Source organism: Theobroma cacao, chromosome 4 (assembly GCF_000208745.1).
Source record: "Theobroma cacao cultivar B97-61/B2 chromosome 4, Criollo_cocoa_genome_V2, whole genome shotgun sequence".
NCBI classification, from domain to species: Eukaryota; Viridiplantae; Streptophyta; class Magnoliopsida; order Malvales; family Malvaceae; genus Theobroma; species Theobroma cacao.
In genome coordinates this window covers 2,866,098-2,884,556 of record NC_030853.1, presented here as the reverse complement: position 1 = coordinate 2,884,556, position 18,459 = coordinate 2,866,098, and the positions used below count along the sequence as shown (strand labels likewise).

The 18,459-nt window shown below is 36.6% G+C and overlaps 3 protein-coding genes and 1 non-coding gene across 4 annotated transcripts; 2 read left to right on the top strand and 2 right to left on the bottom strand.

Annotated features, from left to right (window-relative positions):
• Positions 9,063-12,365, top strand: LOC18601099 (protein AUXIN SIGNALING F-BOX 2). Its single transcript, XM_007031922.2, has 3 exons — positions 9,063-10,137; positions 10,819-11,314; positions 11,399-12,365. The coding sequence occupies exons 1-3, from the start codon at positions 9,686-9,688 to the stop codon at positions 12,167-12,169; spliced, it is 1,719 nt and encodes a 572-aa protein (XP_007031984.1). The 5' UTR covers positions 9,063-9,685; the 3' UTR covers positions 12,170-12,365.
• LOC18601098 (uncharacterized proline-rich protein) lies at positions 13,392-15,795 on the bottom strand. Its single transcript, XM_018119666.1, has 3 exons — positions 15,591-15,795; positions 15,183-15,483; positions 13,392-13,699 (listed from the first exon to the last, which is right to left on the bottom strand). Exons 1-3 carry the CDS (start codon positions 15,778-15,780, stop codon positions 13,645-13,647), a joined length of 546 nt encoding a protein of 181 aa, XP_017975155.1. The 5' UTR covers positions 15,781-15,795; the 3' UTR covers positions 13,392-13,644.
• LOC18601097 (GEM-like protein 5) lies at positions 16,478-17,857 on the top strand. Its single transcript, XM_018119646.1, has 3 exons — positions 16,478-17,001; positions 17,087-17,361; positions 17,477-17,857. Exons 1-3 carry the CDS (start codon positions 16,587-16,589, stop codon positions 17,687-17,689), a joined length of 903 nt encoding a protein of 300 aa, XP_017975135.1. The 5' UTR covers positions 16,478-16,586; the 3' UTR covers positions 17,690-17,857.
• Positions 17,921-17,992, bottom strand: TRNAD-GUC. The gene has a single exon. It is a non-coding gene; the product is annotated as a tRNA-Asp (tRNA).

Below are 18,459 nucleotides of genomic sequence, written 5' to 3'. Positions count from 1 at the left end.
TCACTTGGTTTTGAAATGCCTTGAGATTAGTGAAAAAAAAAAGAATAGGGATTGAGATAGAGGGGAGAAATTAGCTTAAATGAGGCAAAATTAAGGGCCATGCAAATGGGTATTCGCTGTTAAGGCTTTGCAAAATTTGATCAAGTTGAGAGCTTTGGTACTCTAGGTGTGTAAAGAACTGATAAGGAAAAATGTTTGGAAAATGATAGTCCCTCTGCAATGGACGCTAATATATACATAAATGAATCCCTTTCCCCATTTAAACTTGAGAGTACATGCTTAAATTGTTGGAAGGAGAGTGACCTCTTTATAGGAAACAAGTGTGGCGTTTATACTTTCCATTTTGGAGAGCATTACTCGTTATTGCAAATCTTCAATTCTTACTCTTAGCTTGAGGCCTATCAGCTTAGTTTGCTCAAGTTGTTCACCTGTGATGTTTTCAGTGCTATTACTAGGGTGAAATATATGCGAGGGTGGTTGTAATAATGTGGTCAACAGTTCATAACTTTTAATATTTCCTATAAGCTTTGTCTAGTATTTTGGACACTGCCATGTAAGCAATTCCTTTTTTTTTTTCTTGTTTTGTGATTGACAAGATGTTCTTCATCTTGTTTAGTTGTGTTTTGTATGTTACTTCTGATCATGCCTACACTTATCTTCAAATTATCTACTTATTAATCACAGCTTGTCTTAGTTTTTCTTAATTTGAAAAGCATGCTTTGTTTTGTTCCCATCTGAAGATAGCTTAGGCAGGAATTGCATTCGCTCCTTTGTGGCTAGGCTAGTCTGTGGGCTGAGGTTAGTGATAAATTCATTGAGAAAGGGCAATAGCTCTTCAGAAGTTCCTAAATCTTCTAAAAGTATATTTTGTGTACTGCAAATTATGTAATTAAGGATCAATGAATTTTTTATCATGTTAAGCTGTCAGGTTCCTGATTAAAAAAAAAAAAAAAACCCTGCAACCAGTAATTGGTGCTAGGTATTGTCATGTGAAACAGTGAGCTATCAATCATATAAAGCATCTTTTTCCTTTTTACTGAGTTTAAACTTTGCATTTTAAGAGTTGAGGCTTGGACTCTTGCCTTTTCAGGATTGTAATAGGTATAATTTCGTATGAAATGGTGCTAAATTTGTAGTTCAGCTCCCACAGAGCTTTCATAGTACTTTTTTCTTGGTACATGATTTAATTGGAATTGGAAGTGCCATGTGATGGAGGCAATTGGTCTAGATCTCCCTCCTTTTTGTCTCTTATCTGGAATTTCATGAGCTAAGTTGACAGATCCAGTTCAAGTTAGTGTTGCGTAAATATTTAGGCACTGAGGGATCAGGCCTTGAGTGATGCCTTAGTAGTGGGAACCAACCCTCCTACATCAAGTTGCTTCCTTATTTGTTACTATTGTATGTGAATTATGATGATAAAAACTATTTAGTCATAAATATAATATTTTGCTAATGCAGAAACTTCATTGTTTTTATTGCCTTATCATAACTCTCTTTCAACAAATTGAATTGTGGATCTACATATTAAAAGAGTAGACACGTATTTCCTTTTACGGTCATAGAACCAATTTTGTTTGATAGAACCATGCTGTGTGGCATTGCCATACTTTTTCATCTCCCTCAACGAGCCTACTAACTGGTTAACTCCTTACGAAAATTTCTTTTCATGGCTATCACACGTTACAAGGGTAGACTCTCCTTGGCTGATCTTATGGCAAGCAAACTCTCTGAATGTTTGTTGCTAATGACAACCTTGTGGACCAGCATTATTTTTGGCACTAGGATTTTGCTTGTGTTTTTTTTTCATTTTTGAATATTAGTTTCAGTGAAAGTTAGCTAGCAACTATGCCTGGAGGCTTGCCTCGTGCAAATGCCGTATGCTACTGCACGATAGAGAACTTACTTCCACAGTTTGGATTAGAAAAGTATTATGTTCACTATTCACTCCTAGATATCTTCTCCCTACAGGTTTGATGTGATTTTTGGTCCATCCATGTGACATGCCGCATGTAGCCTTTAACGAGTCTAGATAACATGAAAATTCTTGTCTATGCTGAAGTTAGCTTTTCATCCACTTGGCTGTGTGAGTAATACAAGTGACTACAAACATAAGTATTTGGCATCAAAATGGATGTTAGATAAGTCCGGCAGTTTTTGTGAATACAGCTAAGAGAGATAGATGGATAGGATCGGCAGAAGCGAGAGCAGTGAGAGAGAGAGGGGCGGGCGGGGGGGNGGGGGGGGGGTGGTGTGAACTATGACTGTTAAACCAGTATATTTGTGTCAAAAGCTGCATGTGGTAGATCAGATGCTGCTTTCAGACTGATTTTTCAAACAGTTTTACAATATGTAGATAATGCTTTGGCACCAATGCATGTGGCTGTAGGGATATGCGTTGATATATAATTTAAAGCATGAACAGGAGCTGACCTGTTTTATTAGAAGCAAATACTACTTGTTTTACTAAGATTTTCAAAGACAAGGTGTAGAAAACAAGCCGTAGGAGATTTCTGAAGCAGTGCAAGATCTTCCGCTCCTAACGAAGGTGCAACTTTTATCAGAAAGGGTGTGTTTGTTCGGCAGGCCAATGGGGCACGCCCAATCGTGCTTAGACTAGGGTCCACTGTTAGTCTTTGGCCCGCCTAGATAGTCTGTTGTGCGTAATTGGTGTTAACCTTGGGCTTTCAAAAAAATTGTCTGCCCATTCTGTCGACCTCACCCAAAACAATACTCACTTCGTTTTAATGGTCATTATTGTGATGATACATCTTGTAATTAGCACTCTGTAAAAAGTTCTACTCCAGAGAGGGTTCCACCATTAATTTTGCCCAATTAAATTATCAAAATATTCTTAATTCAAAGTTAGTCTATTTATACTTTAATTTTTAGTTCATTAATTAGTATATGATCTTCCTATTTGAAGTTTGAATCTCCCTTCTCTTAAATCTAAAAAAAAAAGTTAGTCTATTTATTTACATTTAAGGGTAGTTTGGTCATTATATTAAAAAATAACAGTGTAATTCTTTCTAGAAAGAGAATTATCCATATTAATTGAAAAAATAAACACTAATTTCTAGGTGAGAAAAATTGAAACCGCAAAGAGTATGAATGAAATTTATTTTATATTTTAAAATAACATCTACTTTTTAATGTTATTCTTTGTTAAAATACTAATTTTAGGCTGCCCTCTTTAGTTTTTATGTCATTTTAAAGGTAAAATTTGTGAAATAAGAAACAAAATACTTCTATATCTAAAGTTGTTTGTCATTTGAAAATTGGATATTGAATTCAGAACAAAAAAGAGAAGAAAAGTACTTGGAAAAAGAAAAAAAAAAAGAAAAAAACACTCTTAACATGGGCCAGCTGAGATGAGAAGAATGGATAGGCAATGTTAGGTATGGGTTTCCCATATCTTACTTTCTTTAGAAAAGAAGAGAAGTTGACATCAACCGACCTTTTATTTTTTGGTTTTGTTTTTGTGGTCCTTTAACCTTCATTTTTCTCCTTCTAGTATTTGCAGAAGAAGACCAGCACGACCCCTTTGTCCTTTAACCCCTTTGTCTTGGACCACCACAGACAGTTAAAGGGACATGTTATGTTTCATCTCCCTTTCAAGCCAAAGCCCTCCCCCTCCCCTTAACCTCTTCTAACAATGATAGGTTTGCATTAAAAACAATTTGGACCACAAACACCTCCCATCTTCATGCGTTATGATGCCGCATGCCCCCCCCCCGCTTTCAGCCCTAAAACCCCATACCATAGCATGAAATCATGCTCCTAATTTCTTCCAACTGTTTTAATGCAATGATTTCCTTCATTGCAAAATCAATCAGGTCTTTCTTATTTGGTGATGATAATCTTGGGGAATTGTCTTCCTGCTTTCGGATTATCTTTGTTTTGGGTTTTGCACCCTTTGTGTGTACTTCACATGGTTGCAATTCTTGCAAATGATGGGAGGGAGGATGAGATGAAAGATGGAAATGATCATCACCACTTTCAAAAGAATATCTCTCTCTTTCTTGGCTTTCACTTTCAATGATGTTCTTCTCCTTGTAATTATATGCAAGTGGGCCAATAATAATATTTCATTAGCCTACACTTTTTAGCCTAACCACTCCCTCTTCTGATTACAAATTACAATCCTTGGCACTGCATCTTTTTTTTGTCGTGTTTCAATTCAACGTCATCCCTAATTTAAAATCTATTGGACAATAAATATGCAGATTCTTATTATATTTATATATATTTAAAATAAATGTAAAATTTTTTTTAGGATCATTTTAATATTTCTTTTTTTATGTAGAAATTATGGACTTTATCAAGTGACATAAATACTTACTTAAATTAACAAATTTTGCCAGGTTAGAAACCTTTTTGTTTATTCCAAAAGCATTTTTGTTGCACATGTTACACTTAGACCTTATTTCTTCATCTTATCACTTGTTAATTAATTAGTATTAGTACCATCTTTTTCATGTCACAACCCAGGAGTCCTTTTTTTTAAAAGCATAAGGTCCATAAGATTTTCTCGAAAGCTGGTTATCTACTGGTACAAGTAAATCAAAAGCATTGCTTGATTCCGTGCATTTGAATGAACCAGCAGTATTCAATTTTCTGTGGAATCTTGGAAAAAAATATATATATATCAATCACACCAAACCCACCACCATGTTCTTTTTGGATGGTGATAACACAGGTCATTAATCCCACCCCATTCCTAAGGAACTACTAGTGAACTACCCAAAGTGAAAACAACAGTTTGAAAAAAGAAAAAAAAACAAAGAAAAATTGGTTAGCTGGGTTAATTGTATGTGTTACATTAATTTGTAATTACAATTTTCTAAAACTAATGAGATTATAACTAATATTCTTCAAAACGAGATGTTTCGAATGCATATATCATTTATCGTTGAATCAAATATTTGAATGTTAAAACTACTCAACGTTAACGCGTTGACGTATAAATATATGTCATGCATAAATAATTCAAGAAGTGCATAAGGATTTACATTAAAATAATACTAATGCATGTCATCCTAAGTTGAAAATAGTGGCAGGGAATGTGAACTTTGTAAGATAAAATAGTTTTCCTTTTTCAGAGGATTCCTACCAAAAGCAAAATCCCTTTAAAGTTTCAAAGGAGGCTTTTTGGCCATGCTAAATTGGTTTTCAACATAAGCTTTGTACAGCTCTCCTGAGTTGTGACCCATGTTAGGGCATTGAATAATTTAAGGTTGTAGCCAAAGAGTCATCTTCTAAAAGTCTGCATGCTGCTACTGTAAGGATAACTGGTACCCCACCATCACATGGCTTCTGAATCCAAATCTCTTCTTCTTTTTTCTTCATGGCTGAGTAGTAGGTAAAAAACTGGAGAAACTGGTTCTACAGGACCACTGAACATCTTCCGCGTGGCACGTTCAAGTGGGGTGGGGGAGTGCACACAGCAATATTTGACTCGAATTTGCATATTTCAACACTACAAGGCATGTTTTGTCATGCCACAAGAAAACAACAGATCAAACACACACAGCTACAAGACTTTTTTTAGCATTAGGTGGGTTGCTCTGGTGCTGGCATCCCAAGCCCCCCTGCCTCCACCCTTCTGCAATGTTGAACAAATGAAAAACATTTTCCTTATGAAGGATTGCCCTGTCAAATCCTGGAGATTATGTAAGTAAATGCAACCACAAAGTCTTCTTCAAGTCTTGGTACTGACCTCTTCAATGTTCTCCTTTTTACATAAATTCTTTTTCAATTTCTATCTTATGAACTTTACAACATTGACATGATTCTAGCTAAATGCTAAGTGTGGCTGTTATGCATAAGGAACATCACCAAAATGCCTCAAAATGGGAAGTGTGGAATCAAAGGGAAGGAGGAAAAATTTGCAATCACTCATTCAAATTATGTTGGAATTATCCAAAAGGAATCCTAAGGTTTTTTTTTTTACTTATACCAACATCTCTCTAAATGCCCACTTTACAAAAATGATGACAGATGCCTTTTTCTAGACGGCTAATCATCCTTGCATATTCAATGTAGAAAAAATGCACAATGTATCTGCTATCTGGACAGGCACAGGGCCATAGGGGGTTGATGGAACTTTGTTTCTAAAACTGCAACTTTCTTCTTTTACCAATTGGGTTTGGAGAATTCCTAGCTGATCAAAGCATGCTCTACATTGCTCAAAATGAAGAAATGTCTCAATCATGAGTTTACAGTGTGAGTCATCCGCACAGGGAAATTGCAAAAAGTAAATGGAATATTTAACATTTGCCAGTGTAGACAAGGGTGGCAATCTGTCAAGAAATGGAATGGTGTTGGTGTTTGGACTAGGAGCAACAAATGGGACACTCCTGCTGTAACATAATTGATCTATCAGAAAAAGGACAAAATTTGTTTGTCAGCCAAAGATCGAAAACCTGGAAAATCCCAGCTTAAGTTAGGACTTGGGACAACCCCCAAGTTTTTATTTTTTACACACATTCTCACAGTTGCAGCAGAAAATGTCCAAAAAACACTAGGATCAATCAGGCTACAGTCACTGCATACATCATATTTCAGTACCCATTTGAGCTATTCTCTCATTTCTTTTGGCTCCAATACCCTCCTGATCTTGGAGAAAGAGAGATAGAGTATTTCTCCTGCACTTGACTGTGACATAGCCATCCATTTGTTTCTGGCCAGGTGAGCAGGAAATGGTAAAAACAGAAAGAAGAAAGATAATAACTGCCAAAGGAGGATTTTTACAGGCTTAAATCTCTGAGAAAGGGGGTGTCAAAATAACAGTCCTTGAACAGTAAATTCATTAGCATGGGAAGGAAGATGCTAGCTACAAGAATTTTCAAAAAATAGAATGATTTTGAAATGATCTCTAATTCTTTTTTTGTACCCTTTTTTCTGTTGTCAATGGGGGACCTAATTCTGCATTTCCACAAAACAAAAAAGATAAGGATTACAAAGCTCCTTTTTTCCATGGCTTGGCTGTTTGACTTGAGGCCAAGCTTTTGTTCCTGATATTGGAGGAAAAAATTGAAAAAAAAAAAGGAAAAAAGAGTTGATAATTGAGAGTATGGCATTTAGTCAAAGTGATAAATGATTGGATAAACCCACAACTAAAACCATGGAAAAGTTAAACAAGTCTTGGCTTGAATCATTTGCATTACTTTACATACTGATTTTTTACCAAATAACTCTCCATTACCCTCCATACTTAGAATATATACATATATATATATATATATAAAATATAAAAGCACATACATTTCTTTTTTAATTAAATAATCTGCTGAGAATGTTTCCATGCTATTGTGACCTGCTTTAACTACAGAAACTCACCCTTTCCTTCTTTGTGTGTGTGTTTTTCCCTTGAATGATCAAATAGTTAGTTCCTAGGGGAGCATCATAGTTGCTAAAAATTGTTTCTTTGCGGAAAAAGTGAAAGAGGAAAGAAAGGCAAGAACAGTATCTAACTATATCCTTGGCCATGTAAAACCTTTTACTTCAAATTCTCTTTTGCTGCTCTACTTTTATAATTATTATCATATGCAGTGTAGATGAGTTAAATTTGCTTCATATTTAATATTAAATTTTTAAAATAAATATATAATAATTTAATAATTATCATGTAAAGATAATAAATTTATTATGTGATTTAAACATTATAACGTAAATATAATAAACTTATCATAAAAAAATTAACTGGTGGAGGAAGAGCTTGTTTTAATATTATTATGTTAACGGAACATTCAATTTACATCTAAAAATTTAGTTTATTGATTGATTCGAATCTCTCTACTTTTAATTAAAAAAAAAACATCCAATCTAAACCAATTATTATATTTAAAATTTTATCACCCTTTTAATAATTATAAAATTAATTAAAAGGAAGTTTTAGAGGTGGATAAGTGTCTTCAAATCACTTACAAAGCTATTGATAAATCCCATTTTAAGGTATTTGTTTTCGAAAGCAAAACAACACAACTCTTAGCTCTAATAAAGCAGCTTTCAAGGACAAAGTTTTTGAAGAATCATTGCATTATCAAAGTTTCCATTAAATGTTAAGTAAATCAACCATTTACTCTAAAATATTTTAAATCCTAATATTAGAGAAAACATCAATCATAGGTTATATAGTAATTAAGTTATGAATTTATATTTAATGTATTATCTTGACAAGATAATCACATTTAATTTATTAATAATGCATAAAACTTATGTACTGACAATGAATTAAATTAAAACCCCAAAGTCAAGGTTTGTTCATATAATCTTATCCAATGTGTCATAAGAAAATCAGAGAGTCGGGGTGGCACATCAAACGAACCAGGAGGAAGCATGTATGCTAGTTTTTGTGCACCATTTCACAGTGGATCATCAGAAAGGAACAGAAAAACAGAAACATGAATTCTTCTTTAATGAAGGATAACTTAGATTTTGTCAAAATCATTTTCTCCTTCTCCTTTTTTACTGAATTTCCTAATGATTAAAAAGAAACCCATGATTCAGTTTATCCAAACACACCAAAAAAAAAAATTAAAAAGAAAAGAAAAAACCCAGGACGGTAAAGAAAAATAGAGCAAAAAGTAAAATTTACTGACACAAAACCAAGTTCATTTTCAGAAGTAAACTAAACCCACTAGCGCGAGTATGATAACCACCGAACTCGCTGTATCGTATATCAATCTGTCACTCTTAGATTCTACTATGCCCCCACATGGAGGTGTCTTCGACGGAGCCCGCGAGTACCCATTCTCGCGCCAGGGAGAGGACAATAACCTTATCTGCAGAATTGCATTGTCGTGATTAGTTCGCAAAGTAGTGGTCGTTTTTCTGACAGCCTATTACTGGTCTTTTAGTAAGACTCGAAACCAGAGATAAGGACGCATGCATGCTACACTTTTGGACGGTGTGGATTCTCTTAATTTTCTCATCAAAACTATGGCAACCGTTGGATCGTTAAACAAACTTAACCATGGTTAGAAAAATTTTTAACCATAGTTAGAAAAACCAACCTTGGTTACTTCAGTTCAGCTTTCTCTCTCCCTCTCTACTTTCGCTTCTAGCTGAGTTAAACTCTTTCCTACAAGTTTTGTAAGAGAAAAGAAAAAGAAAAAGGAAAGAAAGAAAGAAAGAAGGGGAGAGTTTCAAATTTTCTGTATTTTTTTTAAAAAAAATTTAATTTTTCTCTCTCTTTCTTGCTAGTTATTATTAGATTTCGATTCAGTTTTCCACTTATATAGAAGTTAAAGATTCTTCAGATCTATGAAATTTTGGATGGATTTTTGTTTGTCTTCTTTAAAACTGTAATGTAATTATAGTTCTTCGATTCTTGAAGATGATCGTTGAAAGGAACCCATTTTTTCCCTTCATTTTCACTCCAAAAAGATCACTTTTTTTTCTCGAGAAAATTCGAGTTCCTTTTCACTCTGTTTCACTGGGGTTCTTGAAAGAGATGTGAAAGTTTTCGAGAACAAAGCTTACTCTTTTTTTTATTTTTATTTCCACTATGGGTCTTAGTTAAAATCTTCAGATCTGTTCTCATTCTTGTAGATTTCCTCAAGATCTCCGCCTTTTTCATGTAGTGAAGTCTTCATTTTTTTTCTTGTCTTTTCCCTGAATTTCTCGGGAAAAAAGGGGGGAAAAAACTCTGTACGTTTCTGGGGAAGTGGAAAAAACAATAAAGATGAATTACTTCCCAGATGAAGTTTTAGAGCACGTGTTTGATTTCATTTCATCTCACAAAGACCGGAACTCAGTGTCTTTAGTTTGCAAGTCATGGTACAAAATCGAAAGATTCAGCAGGCAAAGAGTTTTCATTGGAAACTGTTATTCTATCAGTCCAGACAGGTTGATCGCCAGATTCCCGGGTTTGAAGTCGCTGACTTTGAAAGGAAAGCCGCATTTTGCTGACTTCAATTTGGTGCCACATGACTGGGGAGGCTTTCTTGATCCTTGGATCAGAGCCTTGGCTAAGAGTAGAATCGGGTTGGAAGAGCTTAGACTTAAGAGGATGGTGGTCTCTGATGAGAGCCTTGAGCTGCTTTCGAAATCCTTTTTGAATTTTAAGTCTTTGGTTCTTGTTAGCTGTGAAGGCTTCACTACTGATGGTATTGCTGCTATTGCTGCCAATTGTAGGTAAGATTTTTTTGAATGAACCTGGTGTTTATGAAAATTTTTAGTGGTTATTTGACTTTTTGGCTTCCTGGGTTTATGAGTTGTTCAAGCCATTCTCTTGTTCAAGTGGGCGGTTTATTTTATGGATTGAGTTTTAGTGTTCTAATGATCCTAGTTATTGATTGTAAGTGCCTATGAAAGTTTAAGCTTGAAAGTATTTTTTTGTTGCTAAGCAATTGGGTGCGGAATTTCTCTGTAATGGTGGGCGTCATTAGTAGGCAGCCAGTTAAAATTCATATTTGACAAGTTTTATGTTACATTAGCAAGTCAAATGTATTGGTTGTTTGTGTTTTTGGATTTTGTATTATGTAGCTTTTTTTTTTTTGACCTTTTTGTTAGCTACTTGAATCATTGAATTGTTCTCGGGCAACTTAACTGGCAAAGGTTTCGCTTTGGCAATCCATATTTTGCAAGTTCTTAGCTGCAGGTCTTCGCCAAATCAAGAAACGCTACTTCTGAATTTTGATGGTCCACTGAATACATCTTCTTTTGATTTATCCATAATCACTTATTGATTCCTTTTCTAGGTGGTTTTGTAGTGCTATAAGTATTCACAATATTCTGACTTTTGGGAATAGGACAGCATAGCATTTTATAGTGGGGCTTGTAATTCTTTCTCGCTTTGCTGTTATTTGATTCTAGGTTTCTTAGGGAGCTGGATTTGCAAGAAAATGAAGTTGACGATCATAGAGGCCATTGGCTTAGTTGTTTTCCTGAAAGTTGTACATCTCTTGTCTCCCTGAATTTTGCATGCCTCAAAGGAGAGATAAACTTAGGAGCTCTTGAAAGACTTGTAGTGAGATCTCCTAACCTCAAGAGTTTGAGGCTAAACCGTGCGGTGCCTCTTGATACCCTCCAAAAAATATTGATGCGAGCACCTCAAGTGGTGGACTTGGGTACTGGATCTTATGTACATGATCCATCTTCTGAGGTCTATAACAAATTAAAATCTGCCTTTCAAAGGTGCAAATCAATCAGGAGTTTATCAGGGTTTCTGGAGGTTGCTCCTCGTTGCATGTCAGCTATTTATCCAATTTGCACAAACCTGACCTTCTTAAACTTGAGCTATGCTCCAGGCCTTCATGGTAATGAGCTCACAAAGCTGATTCAGCACTGCAGGAAACTTCAGCGTCTATGGGTATGATCTTTACTTGTTTGTAATCCAGTTGTAGGTGTCCATCTAAATTTTATTGAATGACAATAATCGATATACGTGTTGCAGATACTTGATTGTATTGGAGACAAAGGACTAGGAGTTGTAGCTTCAACATGTAAAGAATTGCAGGAATTGAGGGTTTTTCCATCTGATCCTTATGGGGCTGGAAACGCTGCTGTAACGGAGGAAGGTTTGGTCCTTATATCCGCAGGCTGTACTAAACTCAATTCATTGCTGTACTTCTGTCAGCAGATGACCAATGCTGCCCTCATAACTGTAGCCAAGAACTGCCCTAATTTTATTCGCTTCAGATTGTGCATCCTGGATCCCATAAAACCTGACGCCGTGACCAATCAGCCGTTGGATGAAGGTTTTGGGGCAATTGTTCAGTCTTGCAAGGGTCTTAAGCGGTTATCGCTCTCTGGCCTTCTGACCGATCAGGTTTTCCTTTACATAGGAATGTATGCTGAGCAGCTTGAAATGCTATCCATTGCTTTTGCTGGTGACAGTGACAAAGGAATGCTCTATGTGTTGAATGGTTGCAAGAAGCTTCGCAAGCTAGAGATCAGGGATTGCCCCTTCGGTAATGCAGCACTTCTAGAGGACGTGGGAAAGTATGAAACAATGCGATCCCTTTGGATGTCCTCCTGCGAAGTTACCCTCGGAGGCTGCAAGACACTTGCGGAGAAGATGCCAAGCCTGAGTGTGGAGATCATAAATGATACTGATCAGATGGAATTTAGCCTTGATGATAGGCAGAAGGTAGAAAAGATGTATCTGTACCGAACATTGGTTGGGCACAGGGAAGATGCACCAGAATTTGTGTGGATTTTGTAGGTGCATTGTTATGGCTCTGCCATGTTTTTTCTACTTTATTTAAGTAGTTGTACTTTGTTAGGACAACTGATTTTTATGGATTCTTAGCTTCTTGGTGGTTTAGCTGTATGCTACTGTTGTTTAATTTACAAGAGATTTGCTATTTGTAAACCTTGTTATTATGAATCGATCTGTTCTAGTGTATTTGCCAGAATCAGCCACTGAAATTTTTGCCATCATTTCCAGCAATGAACATGGGTTTCATTTGGAACAGGCCCCATAAGCCTTTATTGGGGCTGTGGGTTGACTGAAGAAACTTTGTCTGGAATCAGTTTGAGCTTTTGAAAGGCTGTTGGAAGAGGAAAGCTCCCCAAATTTATTTTAAGTGCCGGGGCCCTACCGGAGAGGTCAGTTCATCATGTTCTAAGCCTCAATCGTGATTATGACATGTTGGTCTCATGGAATTGTAAAAGCCATTAGTGAGGATGACTTCATCATCTGCGGATGGAGGCAAGGTGGCTATGGACTCGAATCATTTCAAAATAGTAGTCAGCTCTTTGAAAGCTGAGCAATCATCCTCCAAGTTTGGTTCTTAGTAAAGTTCTACAGGAACCCATGGCAAGATATTTTGTTGACAATCTTAAATACCTTTTGCAAGCAGTTTCCATTTTCAATATGCCCTTTTGTGGTGTAAACTTCTAGTCATGGAAGCTGCAGAATCCTAAAATTTTCTTCTGCAAAACTCATGACTTGGTGTTGATGTCAACACGGATTTACATCATTTGATTGCCGAATGACAGAATTGTTGGGGTTGAACCTTGGTCAAACTTCAAAATGCTATTCATTTGGAAGTTTGAGCATACAAGATATTACATTAATGTGTAAAGTTTACCGCTCAAGTTTGGCAGGATTAGGGGATAGATATAATTACAGGCAGCAGTGGCAATAAGAAAATCAAAAAGGAAGAAAGGTAGCTGGAAGATCCTGGATACATGGCTTTGAAAAGCAGCACAAACATTTTAAACCTTCATGATTCTCTAGGTTGCTTCTTAAGACTAGGGAGTTTAAAACTAATTTCTTCATTAGGGAGGTGGCATAAAGTTTGTAGACCATTCCATAATTTGAAAAGCCATTTTGAAAGGAGATACAAAAGCTATCTTTCCATGTAAAAGCTAGAGAAAGGGAATAATGAACCATGAGGAACATCAGCATGGTGGAAGGCCAAGCAAAAGATGCAAATAAATTAATATACAACGAGAACCAAGAGCTATATTTATAATGTTGAAACTTCTGTTTACAAAGTCTGAGCACATAAACTAGTAAATCGGATAAGCATGTAACTCATACAAGTGTATGACAGTTTACAGGACAGTAACGACCCCCATAAAAATGCCATGTAGAACTCATTTTAAGCAGCATTTCTCCCCCAAATAGTAGAAAAGAAGTGTAGCAAAAACCACACATGTAAATTGAAATAATTCACCCTTGATGAAATATCATAGAAAGAAGCAGCATTCCTCCAACATGCAGCAGCAACATAGTGCAGCCAAACTTCATACATACAAAATGAATTATGCCATCAATAAGAAACCACATATGATAACAAGCAAAGCATCTAAATCATGTATATTAATCCAAATGATGGTCTATATATAATAAATGCTAAAAAGTGACCAACAGATGCTGATGTTCAGGTTCAGTTGTTAATCAAAACCTAACACTACTTCAAACCATAAGTGAAAGGATTAAACAAACACTATGCCTAATGAGCGAATGGCCCAGGGTTGTTAACAACCACAAAGGGATACTATAGTTTTATCCATAATTACTAGTGACTCTAAATGAATTCCTACATGCTGGAAGCTCATATAGGCAACCTGGTTTGTTCTTAAAAATACACAACTCAGTCAATAATAAAGAGGAAAACACATAAGTTCGAGGTATGTAAAGCTTCAAAAGCATGAAATCAAAAATGCCCTTAATTACATCCTTATACTTGCAAATATAATCTGACAGCTAAGCACATGTTCAAGCATGAATTATCAATCAAATGCCCATTAGCAGTCTTTGAGCATAGGCTCTAAGTAAAACATCCAAGAACTTTTTGCAACAAGTAAAAAAAAAGGTAATAGTTGTCGGTCAAAAGGATAGTTATAAATTTATGTCTGATCTTCCCATATCACACCAAAACACCTCTAGGCAACAATATCAAAGAGAGGGTGTTTGTCCTTAACAAGAATGAATGGGTAGCATTTCTAATGCACATCTTAAAGAACTCACCTAAATCATGATGGCAAAGCATATCCTCCATAATTTTCATTTTTAACCTTCATCACTTCAAGGTTTTTGGTCTATGCCTCTACACAGACAATCTCCTACATTAAAATTATCCATATTGAACAAGCTACTATAATATGTGGATCATTAGCTTCACTTGAGAAATATAAATCTCGCTTACATTTATACACCTCCGATGCTTATCAAATCTAACAATTAAATACCATTAAGGATGAATCTAATGATTTAAAAATGGAAAGTAAGCGACAAAAGAAACTAATGATCAAATAAAAGAAAATATACTCATGCAACATACACAAAACTGCACAAAATCCTATGGCCTTCTAAGATAGTGTTGATCTATAATTGAAATGAAACTATTTACATACAAAAAATTGGATAACATGACATAGTTGATAGATTACACTGAGATCAACTTAGACTAAAAGAATCCAACAATTATTGAAATGCTATATCAAATTCCTTATATCAATAAAGGACACCTTCTTCACATTAAATTTTTTTTCCCCTTTGTTCCTTTCTTTTTCAAAGTTTTCCATTTAAAATTTTTAGTTTTCATTTGAGCTTCAGTAAGAATTCTTTTAGCAAACCCAGTTTCTTAATTCCACACTAAAAACTAAAGCTTGAACCTTCGAATTATAAATTCCACATGTAAAGCAACAAAACTCAGATCTTTAAGCACCAACCCAATCAAGCAATAACAAAAGAAAATAGAAATGAAACAAAAAACGCATACCAGCCTTGTAAGAAAGAGAAACAGCCAGCATCGGATTGATCCTGGTAATGGTGATGCTCATAGTGGTGGCAGTGTTGATATTGAGGATGACCTGGAGGTGGTGGGGGCGGAGGTGGTGGATACCCTTCAGCAAAATACCCTTGGTACCCCTCGTACGGCTGTCCTGGCCGCTGAGGATACGGTGGATATCCTGGTGGCAGCGGAGGCGGTGGATAGCCTTCGTAAGGTGGCAGAGTCGGCGGCCGTGGTGGTGCTGATGGGTACCCTGGAGGGGGTGGTGCTGAATAAGGAGAGGCGTACCCTGTTGCTTCACACAGCAAAATTCAACGAAAAAACAGAATTAAATGATCAAATAACCAAATTCAGAAACGGAAGATATTCAAAGATTGGAAAGAGTGGTTTCATTACCAGGTGGAGGATAAGGGTCTTGAGGAACTCTCTGGTAACTCATGTTGATGATGAGGTTTTTTCCCTTTGTTCCTGGGTTTTCCTGTCTGGCCCTGGAGATGTTCCAACTCCCGATCCAAAATGGAACAGTGTGATATTTTAGTCGGACAAAGTTTCTCCTGGGAAGGGGAGTTTGGGTTTTAATGGCCATGCCAGCCTGTCTCCAATCATACCCTGCCACATCACCACAATTGGAGTAAATTGCTTTATAATTATAACCAAAATTTTATTTTTATAGGAAGGAAAGAGTTGTTATCTTATCTATGCTACAAAAACTAAACTTAAATCAATAGAATTTGCCCACAAAAAACACCACCTGGTCAAAGGAATCCAACTCAATTGTAAGTTTATCAGCAAGTAAAAACTTAGACCTTAGTTTTTCCTCTTTAGCCATTAATTTGGTAGGAAAAAATAGAGGAAAATATTGTTATTTGGGAACTTCATCTTCCATGATGGGCCTTGTAGAATCTAAAAGAAAGGCCGAACCCAACAAGATTGATAGCAGAACCTGACGGCTGCTGAAAGGCCGCAACTGGAAAAATACCAACGAGCATAGTCACGCGTTAATGTGGACCTCTAGAAGCTACTTTTCTGTTGCAGGCTAGAAGCAGCAACTGAAGTGTTTTTTCAACATGAATTAAAAATGGTTAGTGAAGTTTAACGAGGAAGGAAACCAATCGAAGGGACGCGGCTAAGCAACCAAGACGAATGATTTCATTGAACGTGTCTTCCCTGCATCAAGTCAAAGGTTTCGCTTTCACACCCCCCCCCACAAAAGAAAATATGAATTTTCTTGTGCTTCTAGAACTGGTTTAATGAACTAATGCACGCACCTTGGCCACCTTTTTTCTCATTTATAAGCAACGCTCTCTTCCAAACGCTGCAATATTCACAGCCAAATTGAAGCAGAAACCAAGCAAAGAAGCCTTAGTTTTTGTTGATATTCTGATATCAAAAATGAATAGCAGCAGCAAAGAATCACAGCCTCTTTACCCCTCTATCTCCCCTCCCACTGGAGAAGACACAAACCCTTTCCATCAAACAGTCGCTCAAGAAAAACAGCCACAGATGCAATCTGCAGCTGCATCATCATCATCACCATCGCCTCCCCCTCCTCCACCAGCATCTGATCCGAATTCTGAGAAGTGGGGGACTCATATCATGGGAGCACCAGCTGTTCCAACATGTCATCCAGACAACAAGAAGGCAGCCTTGTGGGGTGCCGGTGACCAGGCTCAGTACCACCATCACCCATATGTCCAATACTCCCCTATAGAAAAGTCAAGCAATAGCCCCATGGAATCCATTCTTCAAGTGTTCAACTCCTGGAGCCACAAAACTGAGACCTTGGCCAACAATATCTGGCACAATTGTATGTTCAAAATTCTCTCAGATTTCTCTATGATCTAGTTTTAAATTTCCCTGCTAACATTGTTGTTGTTGTTCTAATTAAACAGTGAGAACTGGATCATCTGTATCTGGTGCTGCCTGGGGGAAGATGAACGTGCAAGCAAAAGCACTAACAGGAGGCGGATTCGAATCCCTTTACAAGCAAACATTTGCGACTTTTCCAAATGAGAAGCTGAAGAAGTCATTCGCCTGCTATTTGTCCACTTCAACCGGACCAGTTGCTGGGACTCTTTATCTATCCACTATTCATGTCGCTTTCTGCAGTGATCGCCCCTTGTCCTTCACCGCACCTTCAGGCCAGGAAACCTGGAGCTATTACAAGGTAAAATCATTAACCTCTTAGCTTCAAACAATAAAACTTTTTTCAATTGTATAACCCTTTCTTTCCCCTTATGTTAGATTGATGGGACTAATTAATTTGCTTTGGGAAATTCCAGGTAATGGTACCTTTGAGCAAAGTTGGCATCATCAACCCAGTGATCATGAGGGAGAATCCGTCAGAGAAATATATCCAGATTGTTACAGTGGATGGACATGATTTCTGGTACATGGGTTTTGTTAATTATGAGAAAGCCTCCAAGCATCTCTCTGAGAGTCTTTCCAATTTTGTAGCATCTGGGATTGCTGTTCAACCTGCACCTGTTGCATAAACAGAGGACTACATTTACAGGATTCTTCATATTCGAGAGCCTTTGTTTTCCTTTTTATTTAGATTTCAGTTGGATTTCATCATCCGTTTCATCTGTATTGGACTTGTTCGCTTGTACCATTTTTGTAAAATAAAATGAAACATCTCTATTCTGATCCTTGCTCATGTATTTGCGATACACAAATGAAAAAACAAAAAAAGGGACAAAAAGAAAACACAAAAAGCCAGCCCTCGCCGTTGCCGGGGATCGAACCCGGGTCACCCGCGTGACAGGCGGGAATACTTACCACTATACTACAACGACTTGTTGATGTATGGACGCTGTTCGTTCCTATTTCATTATATTAGTTACTTTCCAAAGTGACATTAATTTATACATAGGTGGAGTTAGTAGAGTAACCAAAAGTGTGATTAAAAATATATCACATTGTCAATACATAAATCCAAAATCAAAATATGTTATTAATTTGTTCTTTAATGGTACAAATTCTCAACTTTTTTTCCCTCTCTTTGATATCTTCTTCTACAATATGCATATGCACATGTTATGAAATCTTACATTAGGGTAAAGGAAGGTTCTCGGATTTATAAATGTGGACATGGCACATCTCAATAGATTAGTTTTTCAGAGACAAGGTAATGATCTTGTAACAAAGTAATGTTAAAATCAACTTAGACTCAACTTTGATGTCATGCTAAGTGCTCCAATAGATGTTGTAAGCATGGTGACTTGACCTATGAAGGCATCGTGGATTTGGGTGGGAAAAAATA

Bases quoted from the DNA above. Each gene is read 5' to 3' on its own strand.
- LOC18601098 (XM_018119666.1), bottom strand. From the start codon at position 15,780: ATGGCCATTAAAACCCAAACTCCCCTTCCCAGGAGAAACTTTGTCCGA. The intron at 15,484-15,590 runs GTAATGAAACCA...GTGAAGCAACAG, and splicing joins AGACCCTTATCCTCCACCTG to GGTACGCCTCTCCTTATTCA. The intron at 13,700-15,182 runs GTATGCGTTTTT...GTATGTATGAAG, and splicing joins TTCTCTTTCTTACAAGGCTG to TTTGGCTGCACTATGTTGCT.
- LOC18601099 (XM_007031922.2), top strand. From the start codon at position 9,686: ATGAATTACTTCCCAGATGAAGTTTTAGAGCACGTGTTTGATTTCATT. The intron at 10,138-10,818 runs GTAAGATTTTTT...ATTTGATTCTAG, and splicing joins GCTATTGCTGCCAATTGTAG to GTTTCTTAGGGAGCTGGATT. The intron at 11,315-11,398 runs GTATGATCTTTA...TACGTGTTGCAG, and splicing joins GGAAACTTCAGCGTCTATGG to ATACTTGATTGTATTGGAGA.
- LOC18601097 (XM_018119646.1), top strand. From the start codon at position 16,587: ATGAATAGCAGCAGCAAAGAATCACAGCCTCTTTACCCCTCTATCTCC. The intron at 17,002-17,086 runs GTATGTTCAAAA...CTAATTAAACAG, and splicing joins CAACAATATCTGGCACAATT to TGAGAACTGGATCATCTGTA. The intron at 17,362-17,476 runs GTAAAATCATTA...GGGAAATTCCAG, and splicing joins AAACCTGGAGCTATTACAAG to GTAATGGTACCTTTGAGCAA.